The 15,033-nt window shown below is 48.4% G+C and overlaps 1 protein-coding gene across 2 annotated transcripts in view; it reads right to left on the bottom strand.

Moving 5' to 3' along the window:
- Window positions 1–14,810, bottom strand: part of CLUH (clustered mitochondria homolog) — a 73,982-nt gene extending 59,172 nt beyond the window's left edge. Inside the window, exon 1 of one of the 2 annotated variants that reach the window (XM_044283841.1) lies at window positions 14,620–14,810. In XM_044283841.1, coding sequence (XP_044139776.1) covers window positions 14,620–14,680 — 61 coding nt within the window. In that variant the 5' untranslated portion in view covers window positions 14,681–14,810. Of the gene's footprint in view, window positions 1–645; window positions 883–14,619 lie in introns of those variants that run through there. The other variant, XM_044283843.1, reaches the window with a different exon arrangement.
- Window positions 14,811–15,033: the final 223 nt, after the last annotated feature.

Below are 15,033 nucleotides of genomic sequence, written 5' to 3'. Positions count from 1 at the left end.
TTCTAGCAAGAATAATAAAGCAATGGTACCACATAGAGTCCTACATGGGGAATGCAAATGGTTACAAAAAAATTAAAATACATGTCAGGAGACACAACAGCTCCTCATTAAAGCAATAGCCAGTGAGATCTCAAAAAAGAGCTGCCCAGGTTTCTAAGTAATAATCGAAAACTGTCTAAAAATAATAAAAACGTTAAATGTTCAGAAATGGCTGGTGGGAATCTAAAGAGTGCATAAACGCTTCTTTCCATTGAGGCTGATGGTGCGGGCACTTAGATGGCAAGTAAAAGCGCACAGCGTGAGAATAGAGTGCGGCCTCAGAATGACGGAGGAGCTAGGAGTGGACTTGAGGAGGTGCTGGGCCCACTCGGAATGGACGCGGCTGGGCCCTGCCGAAGGTTAGGACAGCACTCTGTTTTTTGTTTTTTAACACAGGAGATTTGCATATATCCAAAATCAATTTTTCGGCAAAACATAATGGTATATTTCTGACATGTAATCGGGTTTACAGGCAAAATCCTGCAGACAGAATCCCTCAAAAATTACAGCAGCAGAGGCATCTGAAACGCAGAGCATGTGCACAAAAATGGAGACCCGTACAGTACAACATCATGTAGAGACAAAAAAAAAAAGCCCCTAAATTACCTGCAGAGAGTCTGATTTCCATGATTACCGGGTGCGGAGGGTTCCCATCATACCAGTTCTCTACATGAGACCACAAGACGTGCCGTGACACTGCGGTGTCAACTGTACGAGGGGAGCCGATTATCTTCAATACTGGCACAAAAGTTTAAAAAATGCTTAGCTCTGGGTGTGTCCGCCTCTGGAGGCAGAGGGAAGAACAGGCTCCGTGGGTTTACTCTATAGATTCTCCCTCAGGTTTTCGTGCTACTTGCTGGGAATGTACATGTCAAGCTCCAACAAACCGCGACTCCGGATTGTCATATGATCCACACAAAGGGATATTAGATCTTATTTCTGCAGAGCGAAGAGCAGAGCACGCCAACAACAAACAGAAACGAAGCGTCGCAGCAAACGCGTTATTAAATCACAAAACACTTCTCACTTTCTTCTCCGCCTCACTTCTTATGTAAAGCCGTCTCTATCGTGCATGTCCGATACACACGTCAGAAATCTTGGGCTGCACAGTGCAATTGTTGGCGTGCACGCCTGAGCAAAAATTTTGCGTTTTCACATGGCTCAACATTTTTTTTAAATATTGATGCTAAAGAGGGTATGGTTAGCCATGTTAATTACGTGCGCTCCAGATTAATCGATTTTGTACTACGAAGTTCAGAGTTCAGGACATATCTGTTTTCTTACCGCGTTTGATTCGTTTTTTTGCATCTGCGAAAAACAGCAACTTTTTATTTTTACCAAATTTACCAAAGTTTTCCGTGATGGATCAGTGAAAAAAAAAAACGAGCTGCACTGCACGCAGCTGCATCAAGGAATAGAATAGGCATGTTCACTTTGCAAAATGAACCAAAGAAGTGCATGCTTCCGTTCTTTTCCTGCAGACCAATGGTCCACGAAAAAAGGAGACTTCTGCATACACATAGAGAACTGGAGGAGAACGCAGATAGCACCCAGACATAAATCCCTGTGAATAGGCTCTTGCTCCAGTAAGAAGGTGGTGTACGAAAACTAGAGTAACATCTAGAGACAAAAATGTTATGTTTGAAGATGCGCCAAATTTAATCAAACATTGTGCAATGTTTGGAGCAAATTACACCAAGGCAGACGCAAATCTAAAAGGTCCTGTGCGGCCTCCACTTCCGGGATCACATGCCGCATGTGATCCCAGCCTGGAATTACAAGCTGCGGCGCATTCATGTCTGAATCTCTTGCGAGATATTCAGACTCACGCATGCGTTGCAGGTTGGGATCCCGGAAGTGGCAGGCGCACAGGATCGCCGCCACATCTTGGATGAGCCCTTTAAAAAGGAAAAAAATAAATAAAAATTCCCATCATGATAAATTCCCTCCTAGGTTTTTGTCACCTTTAGGCCTCATGCACACAACCGTAGGTGTCCTATTGCCATATTGCGAACCGCATTTGCAGGTCCGCAATACATGGGCACCGTTCCGTGTGCATTCCGCATCACGGATGCGGACCCATTCACTTCAATGGGTCCGCAAATCCGGAGATGCGGAATGGTGTGGAACGGAAGCACGGAACTGAACCCTATGGAAGCACTACGGAGTGCTTCCGTGGGGTTTCGTTCCGTACCGCAAAAAGGATATGCTTATGGACACCCTGGTTACTGCACAATTTTAACTTTGATGATATGCAAATTAGCCTCTAGGAGCTCCTGGTCCTAGAGGCTTGGTTCTCCCACCTCAAGTCACGCCCTGATGTCCTTGATTGACAGGGCCAGGCAGCATTTGTCTCCTCCTGCCGGCCCTGTGTGCTGGGACTGCGCAGGCGAGAGATTTATTCAGCGCACAAACGCTGCCTGGCCCTGTCAATCAAGGGTGGCAGGGCGTGACTTGAGGTGGGAGAACAGAGCCTCTAGGAGCCTCTAGGAGCAGGAGCAAATGTTCCCCTACTCCTAGAGGCTAATTTGCATACCAAAGTTAAAATTGAGCAGTAACCGGGGCATCCATAAGCATAAAAGTAGTTGCCGGAATTACACGCCGGATCCGGAAAAACGCAAGGGTACTGAAAGCATTTGAAGACGGATCAGTCTTCAAAATGCTTTCAGTGCTACTATGGCACCCAGGACGCCATTAAAGTCCTGGTTGCCATAGTAGGAGCGGTATACTTACAGTCCGCATGGCTCCCGGGGCGCTCCAGAGTGACGTCAGAGCGCCCCATGCGCATGGATGACGTGCCATGCGATCACGTCATCAATGCGCTTGGGGAGCCGCACAGATGGTAAGTATACTGCTCTCCCGCTCCCCACTACACCTTTACCATGGCTGCCAGGACTTTAGCGTCCCGGCAGCCATGGTAACCATTGAGAAAAAGCTAAACGTCGCATCCGACAATGCGCCGAAACGACGTTTAGCTTAAGGCCGGATCCGGATCAATGCCTTTCAATGGGCATTAATTTCGGATCCGGCCTTGCGGCAAGTCTTCAGGATATTTGGCCGGAGCAAAAAGCACAGCGGTATTTTCTCCGGCCAAAAAACGTTCCGGTCCGGAACTGAAGACATCCTGATGCATCCTGGATTTCACTCCATTCAGAATGCATTAGGATAAAACTGATCAGGATTCTTCCGGCATAGAGCCCCGACGACGGAACTCTATGCCGGAACAGAAGAACGCAAGTGTGAAAGAGCCCTTAATTCTGGTGACAGAAACACTTTAAACACTGTACTATTGCACCCCAGCCCCCAAAATCAGCACTTGGGGACCTCTCTCTCTCCCTCCCCCCCCCCCCCCCCCCAACACTGTAATACCATAGATATAAATAAAGTCTGGCGGTCCTAATTTCAGCCCCAAACATTAATGGATTACATTGAAGGAGTCTTTTTACTTTCCTCTAATGGGATCCGTCCCCCAAAAAACAGGGGCAGAAGAGGGGCCCTCTTCCAATCATGTTAATGACCTCTGCATAGCATGCATGCTGGGAAATGATCTTAACGTACACACTGTCCATAGGGTTCACATAACCCAACAGAGGCCAAGAGTGTCTTTTTGGCCTCCGTACGGCCTGTATACATACCGCATGGTATACTGATTTTATAAGACCCTATGGGCGATGGATCTCACCGTGTACCTATACAGCGGGAGACATTGCATACCTCAGTTAGAAGTATACATCTGGAGTGTGCAGATCAATGGTAGACCACTATCATAGACCTTAGGACCTTCTATATCTAAAAATGTGGCAGGTCTGGCTCATTCTATAACAATAATGTAGTTACACAATTCAGCACAAAGTGGGCACCAACGTTGTATTGGGAAACAACCTCCTCTGTGTACCTGCAGAAGATCCAGCTATCTGGTTCTGCTCTGACCTAAATCCATAGTGGACAGTAAATCTGCAGGCCTTTACCAGAAGCAGAAGGGAAGACATCATCAGAACGGGCACCTCTTTCACTTTGCAGTGTTCCTTCATTTGTTTTTGCAAATTCCATGGACAGATCAGCTGTTCCTCCTGGACTCCCAAGCTGCTGTGTAGCAAAGTTCAAACTTGGAGCAGCACAGGCCGGGAGGAAGGGATGGGGGCCTGGCACGTCCGTGGTGCCAGCTGAAAGGTCACTGTGAAAGGCATTGTAAATGTGAGCAGACTCTGAAGAGCGTCCTGAATGGCAGGAAGGGGGGCCAATGTTTTCACATCCACAGATTCTCTCGTCTTCTTCACAGTCATGGTCAGCATGCTTCTCATGAAGCTCCTCAGAAGTCTCTTGGTAGAGCACTGATGTTTGAGTTTGCAGCATGCCTTCAACCAATGTCCCATACTGACAAGGGACATAATCAGGGGCGGCTAAGTCCTGGATACAGCCTTTCGTCCTCCTTTTAGAATCCTGCAAAAGCGAGACGGCTTCACCATCCTGGAAAACGACTTGACGGCAGTGCCTGCAGCACGGACAGTAAATGATGTTCCCCATTATCCTTCAGAAGGACGACAGCAGAAGAGTTTACAACACGTAGTGTGACAAAGGACAAGAACTCCTCACCCTGCATGGTTCCAGAGTTACTATTAATAAAGGGACAGTGAAGGAACAGCCTGCAGATTCCGAATGTAATTCTGAAGGGTGGCGCATGGGCTACAAAGTTTCATTGGCTCGAGGCCACTACTGGGCATCTTGCAAGACTCAAACTCTTAGGCCTCTTTCACAGGAGCGACACGGATTGTGCCAGGATCTTTACAGGAATAAAACTGATTGTTTTTCACACAAGCTCATTCTTCATTTTTTCTGTGATTGCGTTTAGGGTGCGTTTGTTTCTCCCATCTGTAATGTATTCGTTTTTCACGCGTGTGAAGAAAAACTCAACAATCTACATCTCTTAACAAGCATCAGTGAAAAACGTATTGCATCCAGATGTTTTTCACGCAAGCCTAGGGTGGCCAGATGTCCAGCTTTAGGCCAGACAGTCCGGTTTTCTGACTCCCTGTCTGGCGCAGGGCCTGGACGGACACGGGGATGTCCGCCTTTTCAGCAGCTCACGCCCAGGCAGAAGCATTGTGCTTTCTGAGCATGAACTGCAGGAACAAACTAACCCTCCCTCCCACAGCTCACCCAACGTTCTTCAAGACTTTTTTTTTGGGGGGCTGCGGGGCCATGTTGGGGCGTGGCCAGAGTGTCCGGCTTTTGGGGGTGAACCGAGTGGCAACACTATGCAAGCCCTATTTACTTGGGGCCAGGGCTGCGTGAAAAATGCACAACATCCTGCAATTTTTCAGACGATCCATGAAAAACGCCGCTCATGTACATAGACCCGTTGATATAAACGGGTCAGGATTCAGTCCGGATTCTCCGAGTTTGTTACATGCATCGAATCTGGACGGAAAACTTGCTTGTGTAAAAGAGCCCTCAGGATAGGTTCACACAGTTAGGCCTCATGCAGATGTCCGTGTCAGTTTTGGGTCAGTGGTAACACAGTCCGTATTGCACTGGCACTGAACAGCTGATAAATAATTTTCAAAGCATGTCTTCTTAATGATCCGTGAAATACGGATGCAACACGGATGGCATTCGTGTTTTTCACGGACCCATAGACTATAATAAGCGTGAGGGATCCGGGAACACGGACAAAATAGAGCTTGCATCCGTGAATTTAAAAAACGGACCCACGGACAGTGCTAAAACACCGATGTGTGAATACACAAATGAATAGTGACGTGTGCTGTCCGTGGAGAACATGTACAGCACACGTCCGTGAAACACTAACGTGTGAATGAGGCTTTATTTTGGGGGGGGGGGGGGGGGGGGAGGTTTTAAGGCAGATTTTCTTTCAGGTTTTCAGCCAAAGCCAGAAGTGGATTCAGAAGGAATGAGAAGTATAAGTCCGTCCTTTATATTTACAGATCCTTTCGATTTCTGGCTTTGGCCGAGAAACCTACAGTAAAATGTGGCTCAAATCTTCCTCCAAAAACCTCTGTGTGAATCTAGCCTTACATGTGATGGACTCACAGTCAAATGTAATTCTTCAGCAGCAAACGGCTGCAACGACAATCGTTTTTGTGATCAGGTTAAGGAGGTGACACATTTTTGCATTAATTGAATACCATAAAAATAAAATTAAAAATGATGCGTCATGCACATAGGTACATTGAAGGGCATAAGAACACCACTGTAACTTCATACTCTGTGCAAATCCTGAAACAAAAAACGTAGAGTGCTTCCTCACATTGCTGAGGTATTCCAGCTTAGAAGCTTCTAGAGGGAAATATCTCCGTACCTGGCATCTGGCAGAAGGTGTATGGGCAGCACAGAGGTCATGTGTGTTGCCCCATATGGGCCATTTATGGCACATCTCTAGGATATGCCATAGCTGTGAGACAGGGGCGAGTCCTAGAGGTGGGACCCAGCCCCATCTCCAGAACAAGGCCCCTGATGCACATCATGCATGTGTGCAGTCCTCTCCACTCACTGCTACGGTCCCATAGAAATAAATGGAGAGGACGCCAGCAACCCACACAAGCGCAGCAAGACCTACATTTAACAGTATGGGACCTTTCAAAATGGCCCTGAGCCTGAATAGTGGGTGGTTGCATAGGCACGGCGTGCTCCACCTCCTCTTCAGTCTCCTTCTAGAGACAAGGGAGTTTCAGAGGTGGGACCCGCACCTATCTGACATTCATGGGAACAACCCCTTTAAGGCTAGTTTCACACTAGCGTTCGGCTGTCCGCTCGTGAGCTCCATTTGAAGGAGCTCACGAGCGGAGCAGAACGCTTCCGTCCAGCCCTAATGCATTCTGAATGGATGCGGATCCGCTCAGACTGCATCAGTCTGGCGGCGTTCAGCCTCCGCTCCGCTCAGCAGGCGGACACCTGAACGCTGCTTGCAGCGTTCAGCTGTTCCGCCTGGCCGGGCGGAGGCGTGCGGATCCGTCCAGACTTACAATGTAAGTCAATGGGCACGGATCCGTTTGAAGATGCCACAATATGGCTCAATCTTCAAACGGATCCGTCCCCCATTGACTTTCAACTGTAAAAGTCTGGACGGATCCACTCAGGCTAATTTCACACTAGCTTTTTTTTTGCCAATATAATGCAGACGGATCCGTTCTGAACGGAGCCTCCGTCTGCATTAATATGATCGGATCCGTTCAGACGCTAGTGTGAAAGTAGCCTTAAGTGTTTTCCAGGGAAAGATATCAAAGTGTTTGTGACCTTTAAACACCATTGGGTTAAAATTTGTCATAAGTGGCGTTTCGATGCTGCTCTTGCCACTTTCCGAGAAGGGGGTGTGGTGAGGTTGGGCCTGGCACAATTATGACCGTTTCCTGGCGATCCAAATAAAAGCATATAATTGGAAGAAAACACTCTTCTTAGGCCCCTTTCACATGAGCGGGTGCAATGGGTGACGTGAACGCATAGCACCCGCACTGAATCCTGACCCATTCATTTCAATGTGTCTTTGTACATGAGTGGGGGTTTTTTCACGCATCAGTTCTGCGTTGCGTGGAAATCTCAGAATGTTCTATATTCACGCAGCCCTGGCCTCCATAGAAGGGAATGGAGCTTCAGTGAAAAACACATTGCATCCGCAAGCAATGCGTTATTTACTGATGGTTGCTAGGAGATGTTGTTTGTAAACTTTTTTTTTTATCGCGCGTGAACAACGCATCAAATCGCATTGCACCTGCGCAGAAAAAAATTAACGCAATCGCAGACAACACTGACTGAACTTGCAAAATGGTGCGAGTTTCACCGAACGCACCCTGACACAATCCGTATGGTTCGTGTGAAGTTTCGGTTCACTTTGGTCCTTACTCATAGCACAAAGGTATTCATCGCATGATGCCATGAATAAGGACTCCAGTGGACCGAAACGCGCAGGAGGAGTGTTTTTTTCTTCCATTTGTGTTGCTGCTTGTATATTTGTATTTGGTGCCTAAATAAAGGAGCATTCTTTTAATACCCGAGTGCTGGTTGATGTTCAAGATCCTCTGATTAGGACAGTTTCATCTACGCTTCCACAGTAACCACGTGTGACCCTCAAAGCCAAATCTGACCAGCGAGAACCAGGATTAAAAGAAGAGAGTGTATAAGGCCGAATGCACACGGCCGTTGTTCGCGGCCGTGGAACCGCGGCCTGGATTCCTCCTGAGAGCAGGAGTGCACGGCGTCATTGGTTGCTATGACGCCGTGCGCTCCCTGCTGCCGCCGCAATACAGTAATACACTGGTATGATCTATACCAGTGTATTACTGTACTGTGGCGGCAGCAGGGAGCGCACAGCGTCATAGCAACCAATGACGCCGTGCGCTCCTGCTCTCAGAAGGAATCCAGGCCGCGGTTCCACGGACCGCTCACGGCCGTGAACAACGGCCGTGTGCATTCGGCCTAAACATCATAGAGGAGGGTCCTCCACTTAGGACGCCCCAGAAGGAGCACAGAGGAGCACAGAGGAGCAAGAGATGCCTGCATTAAAAAATTCGGAATTCGAAGTTGGGTTTGGGTTTGGTACTAGCTGGTACCTCTGTACCATTCACTGAAGTCTCGCGTGACTTTGGGTGAATCTAATTTGCCTCCACAGAGGTAATACATGTTAGTGCTGTAAGGAGACAGGTCTGGGTACAGCATTAAAATGAAGTGTTTGACCGAATCAAGTTCTGATCTATGATCTGAAGCTCGATTTGCTCAAGCCTAGCCAAGAACATAGGGCTCTCCAATTCTGGCTGTGTAACCCTCTAGCTGCTGTGGTGAACAGCGACTACATCTAAGGCTACTTTCACATTAGTGTTTTCAATTCCGCTATGGAGATCCGTCATAGGATCTGAACAGCGGAAAAAAAAAAAATGCTTTAACTTTGCCCCCATTCATTGTCAATGGGGACAAAAGTGAACTAAAACAGAACAGGAGTGCTCCAAAATGCATTCCGTTCCGTCCCCATCGTAGACAGAAACAGCTGCAAGCAGCGGATTTCTATCCGGGATGTGGTGCGGAGCAAGACGGATCCGTCCTGACACACAATGCAAGTCAATGGGGACGGATCCGTTTTCTATGACAATATGGTGCAATAGAAAACGGATCCAGTCCTCCATTGACTTTCAATGGTGTTCATGACGGATCAGTCAAGGCTATAGAAGACATAATACAACCAGATCCGTTCATGACGGATGCATGCAGTTGTATTATGGTAACAGAAGCGTTTTTGCAGATCCATGACTGATCCGCAAAAACTGCTAATGTGAAAGTAGCCTAAGCGGTTAGCCTTCATGCAGATGAATGTATTTTCTATCCGTGTGGTGTATCATTTTTTTGCAGATTGCACATGGACCGAATGATTTTTATGGATCTACAAAAAAAAAAAAAAAAAAAAAAACCATAGCAGCGCAGCATCCATGTGTCCATTTTACAGACAATAAGAGTCATGTCTACTGAGCAGAATGCACACGGAAGGCGTTCGTATTTTGCGGATCAATGGTCTGCGGCCTGAGATACGGACACGATTGTTTGCATGAGGCGTTAGAGAATATCCAATGCATACACCACAAATGTATTCTGCTGGAAGGCCGCTCTGAGATTAAAGGGGTTGTCCAAGTAAACCAAAATATGACAAAGGGCAGCAGGTTACCGATTCAGCGCCTTGCGCTGCAGGACCGTCACACCGATCCTCATGATCGCTGAAGCAATCATGTTCCGTACACCGCACATGACCGCTGCAGCCAATTACCAGGCTCAGCGGTATAAGACAGGAGACTGTCACGTGCATTATGAGAGAAAGTCACTGCTGCGTGGAGGCACTGGAGCGGAGGGATTTTTGTTTTTTGCTTAACTTTCCAGCGTTTAAGGCCTCTTGCACACGACCGTAAGACTTTTTCTGTATTTTGCAGGTCCGCAAAAAATACGGATGACGTCCGTGTGTATTCTGTTTTTTGCGGAACAGGAACAGCGGGCTCCTGATAGAACAGTCCTATCCTTGTCTGTTATGGGGACAATAACAGGACATGTTCTATCTTTGAACAGAACGGAAACGGAAGGCATACGGAGTACCTTCTGTTTTTTTTGCAGATCCATTGAAATGAATGGTTCCGTATACGGAACGCAAAAAAACGGAACGTAAACGAAAGGAAAAAAAAAAAAAAAACACACGTTTGTGCAAGAGGCCTAATTCCTATTTACGGTAATTCCAACAACTACCTTAGGCTACATGCACACGACTATGTGGTTTATGGTCCGCCCCAAAAAATAAAAATAAAAATCTGTATGCCATCCGTTTTTTTTGCGGATCCATTGTAACAATGCCTAAAACGGACGAGAATAGGACATGTTTTTTTTTTTTGTGGGGCTACGGAACGGACATACTGATGCAGATAGTACACGGTGTGCTGTGCGCATTTTTTGCTGACCCATTGAAAGGAATGGGTCCGCATCCTATCAGCAAAAAAAAACCAAAAAAAAAAACCGAAGGGACGTGGAAACAAAATACGTTCGTGTGCATGAGACCCTACAGTGCAAAAGAAGTGAGCTGGCCGGGAAGAGAGGAACATAGAGGGAGAGACAACCCGAGAGTGGAAACACTGCAGCCATGGCCCCTTACTAGCGCTGCATGGCCAAATTATCGCGTCTCTAAACTAGGAGAATGTCGCAAATCGGCCGCTGCAGGGAGTGACTAAACCTTTCACTACTAGCACTGAACGAGTTAATGCTCAGTCGTCTACGTCCGCTCTGTAACCTAGCACTCACTTCCTGTTCTCAATGCCAGCCACAGCATGGCGCGCAATCACTTCCGGGGTTACGGAGGTGCAACCAACTCTCCTCAACTACATGGGGGTGCTGTACTTTACATAACCTACTTCCGTAAGTGTTACGCAATGCTTTTACACCGGGTAGGGTTCTGTAGTACGACAGACACAGCGATTCATTTATATTAGAATACAGGCAACAGCGGACGGCGACCGCAGCAAACACTGCTGTGAGCGGATCGGTGCTGCGCCCCTAAAATCGTGACGAAATGGTTTGGTCGGACGAAGGTGACCTTGATTAAAGCTCTGGAAGCAGACTGTCACAGACACGCCGGCGGTGGCCGTGTACTGCGGGTTCCCATGGTGCTCTCCTGCACAGAGTAACTGGGGGCAATGGCAGTATTCAGACACAGCGACTATAAACACTATACAAATAAAAAACCTCTCATTTAGTTATAAGGGGCAACCTCTGGCTGGTGCCAAAACTACAACTCCCAGCATGCACACTTGCTTGACTGTTTTCAGAACTCCTATTGAAGTAAATGGTGCATGCTGGGAGTTGTAGTTTCACAAGACCTGGAGGTTGCTAACCGCTGCTATACATTGCATCCACCAAGCCATGATTACTACCAGTTATAGGTGGTGTCTATCGCTTGGACTCTCCACTTCTGCAGAAAACGAATGCTAACACGGACTGACACCGCGGCCACGGCCACCAGTACTGCCCGGCCATCCGGACAGCCATTCTCCTAGCGATCCAAGTTCTGATTGGTCAGATCAGCGTATTATGGGTCCATGGCAGCCGTATACTTGGCGTCCAAGATGGTACAGAAGGAAAACCTTTGGGAAAGGCTTACCAGAATCTCAATAATGTGGCTTAAATACCACACACAAAATATCTGACCCTTGAAATGCCCCCCCCCCCCATATGTGCCAAGGCCCCTCACACATAATGTACTCCCCTCATTCCCCGGCACCCACGTCACTTGTGAAGCACGCACGGCCGCCGCTGCGTCTCCCCGTCACGCGGCTGACAACATCCGACATTTGGGGACAGCTGGTGACTCCAGATGTTTTCATCTGCGCGATGGGGAGATGCAGTGGCCGCCGTGCGTGCTTCACAAGTGATGTGGGTGCCGGGGGAACGAGGTAAGTACATTGTGTATGAGGGTTCCGGGTATATGGGGGGGGGGATTAATTATAGGGGTCAGATAACCCCTTTAATGTGGTAAGCATACAGTTGTAAACCAGTATTTTGCCTACTCTCAGGATGGGCCATCACTATCTGATTGGTAGGACAAGCCCTTGCTCAGCTCCGTCCATTTCTGTAGAGCCGCTCCCACCGACGTGAATGGGAGCAGCACCGACTGTGGCTCCACGCTCTGTCCACTATAGTTCAGGCGCCAAATTCTGGAGCTCCTGTAGAACAGCTGATCGGCGGGGAGTGCAGGGTGTCGGACCCCCACCAATCAGATCAGATATTGATGTGGGCAGGCCGTCAATATTAAAGTACTAGAAAAACCCTTTAAAAGGTGGTGCCAAAGCCAGAAGCTGGATCCGGCAGGAAGAAGCAGAAGAAGTCCTCCGTTTATAGTTCTCCTTCCGGCTTCATTAATAACGGCGACAATGACACGGAACAGTCCGGCTACAAATAAACCAGCAACTGAAACAATGTATCAACCCACATAGAAACTTCATGACCGGAATTCCAAATATCAAAAATGCAGCCACGTGTCAAGCGCCGAGACCTGTGGCCCTCACCAGGAACCGCGTGGCCCCGCCCTGCTATTTTCTAAGAGGAATGACACAAGATCTGCAGGTAAACGCTGAATCAGGGATGACATGACAGCTAGTAGCCATCTGCAGCGGGTGCACCACACGCCATTCTGGCTGATCCGGTATGGGGGAGGAGATGAGATCCTCGGCCCAATCCATCGGGTTTCAGACATAATGGGGGTCATTTATCAAAGACCGGAGTTTGAGGCTGGTCTGTAATAGCCCCTGCGCTGCTGCCGGAGGGTGCGCCTGATTTATGAGGAGGTGTGTGCCTCGTCCTAAATTAGGCAGGTTCAAATCTACTCCAGTTCCTGACTGGCGTAAACGGGGTCTTGCTACTTTTGGCGTAGCCATCTTCAGTAAACGCGCCCCCAATAAGCAGCAGCAGTCCCTTGTCACCCGGTGACATGTGTAGGTGACGTCCCAGACTCCCAGGTGACATACGTGAGATAATAACAATATCCTATAGGGTAACCTGGGATACCCCTCTCCGGCCGGTGACATCCCGTGTTCCCCACTGCCGCCTGATCAAGGACAAGCGGCTGTTTACAATGTGACCACAGGACGAGGAGGCAGCAAATAAACACAGCAGGGGTAGTAGTAGTAGTACAGGAGCAGAAGCCAAGGGCGTGACGGATTAGGTCAGGGTGCGTTCAGTGAAACTCACACCATTTTGCAAACTCAGTCAGTTTTGTCTGCGATTGCATTCAGTTGCTCAGTTTTTTTCCGCGCAGGTGCAGTGCGTTTTGATGCGTTTTTCACGCGCGTGATAAAAAACTGAAGAAGGTTTACAAACAACATTGGTGAAAAACGCATTTCATGCGCACTCGCTTCCGGATGCAATGCGTTTTTCGATGAAGCCCCATTCCCTTCTACGGGGCCAGGGCTGCGTGAAAAAACGCAGAATATAGAACATGCTGCGATTAGAATATAGAACTGATGCGTGAAAAAAAAGCCGCTCATGTACACAGACACATTGAAATGAACGGGTCAGGATTCAGTGCGGGCGCTAAGCGTTCACGTCACGCATTGCACCCGCGTGGAAAACTCGCTCGTGCGAAAGGGGCCCGAGAGCCTCACAGCAGCTCCGTTCCCAAGGGCATCCAGTCAACACCGCACACAAGACATCGAGGTCCAGACGAGCACAAGCCGCACAGTCTAAGGCCTCGTTCGCATTGCCGTTTTTCACCGACGCGTGGTGCACACATTTTCCACAGACGGCACACATACCCGATGATTTCAATGTGTCTGTGCACACATCAGTATTCTATAGTGATCGTGGGTCCGTGAAACAAATCACGGAGACACGCACTACTTTTGTCCATGACCGTGGCCCGTAACACGTCCATAGGTCCGTGATAATCACGAACACAACACAGGTGGCGTCCGTGGTGCATCCGTTTTTTTACTGACCACTGATAGGAGAAGCTCTGGAAATTAGATTTTCAGCTGAGCAGCATCCGTAGAATACAGAAGACACAAAGGGTAAAAAAAAAAAAAAAACGGATACACAGTCCAAACACGGATGTAACACGGACACAGATGTGCAGGATCCGTACAGGGTTTTGTTAACATTGCTTCTACTAAAGTTTTAGGGGTGTGGGACCTGATACAGAAGACCCCACTGTAGTGCCTACAGGTCAGGGGTCAGCAACCTTTGGCACTCTAGCGGTTGTGAAACTACAATTCCCAGCATGCACCATTCATTTCTACAAGAGCAGAGCAATTATGCACGGTGAGAGTTGTAGTTTCCCCAACAACCGGAGTGCTGGGGGTTACCTACCACTGCTATAGGGGGGAAGCCCTAATGATGAAAACGCTGAAAGGTACCAGTGCGCCCCCTAGGCTTGTATTATTAGGAAATCTTATAGATGTCCCACTAGTCGGGTACATGCATCCACAGTGCGGTGGACCGTCCGCCACAGGACGTCAGACTGCATGGGGTAGGCTGCCATGGGGACTGTCAGGTAGTGGGATCACATGGAGAAAACAAGCCATTGGCAGTCAGGTACGTGCAGGTGCCACTTACCGCAGCAGGGCCTCCTGTCTGTGGGGCTCTGCACGCCGGCCTCCTCCGTCTTGCTCACCATGTCCTCTGTGCTGGGGCTGGAGGTGGATCTCACTGCGAGAAGGACAGAGCCGGCCGCTCAACACACACACACACACACACACGTGGTGCAGCTGTAACCTCTGCCACCCGACCTTCCAGATCGGTAGACGCCGCGACGGCAGCCGCCGAAGGACAAAAGTCTGGCTGACTGCTGACTCACTGAACGCCTTAAAGGGACAGTGCTATTTTTCTAGCTTTTTCCGAAGTAGATGGATGACTCGCTGCTTTGCAGTTTTTGACACAGAGAGAGATAGATAGTTTTATATAGATGTACCTTAAAATGTTTATTCACCTGTAAGCACCCATTTGGCTAGATAGGCAGATAGAGGTTCG

The sequence above is a fragment of the Bufo gargarizans genome, chromosome 3 (genome assembly GCF_014858855.1).
Source record: "Bufo gargarizans isolate SCDJY-AF-19 chromosome 3, ASM1485885v1, whole genome shotgun sequence".
NCBI lineage: Eukaryota > Metazoa > Chordata > Amphibia > Anura > Bufonidae > Bufo > Bufo gargarizans.
The sequence above is the reverse complement of the archived record's forward strand: the minus strand, read 5'-3'. Positions and strand labels throughout refer to the sequence as shown.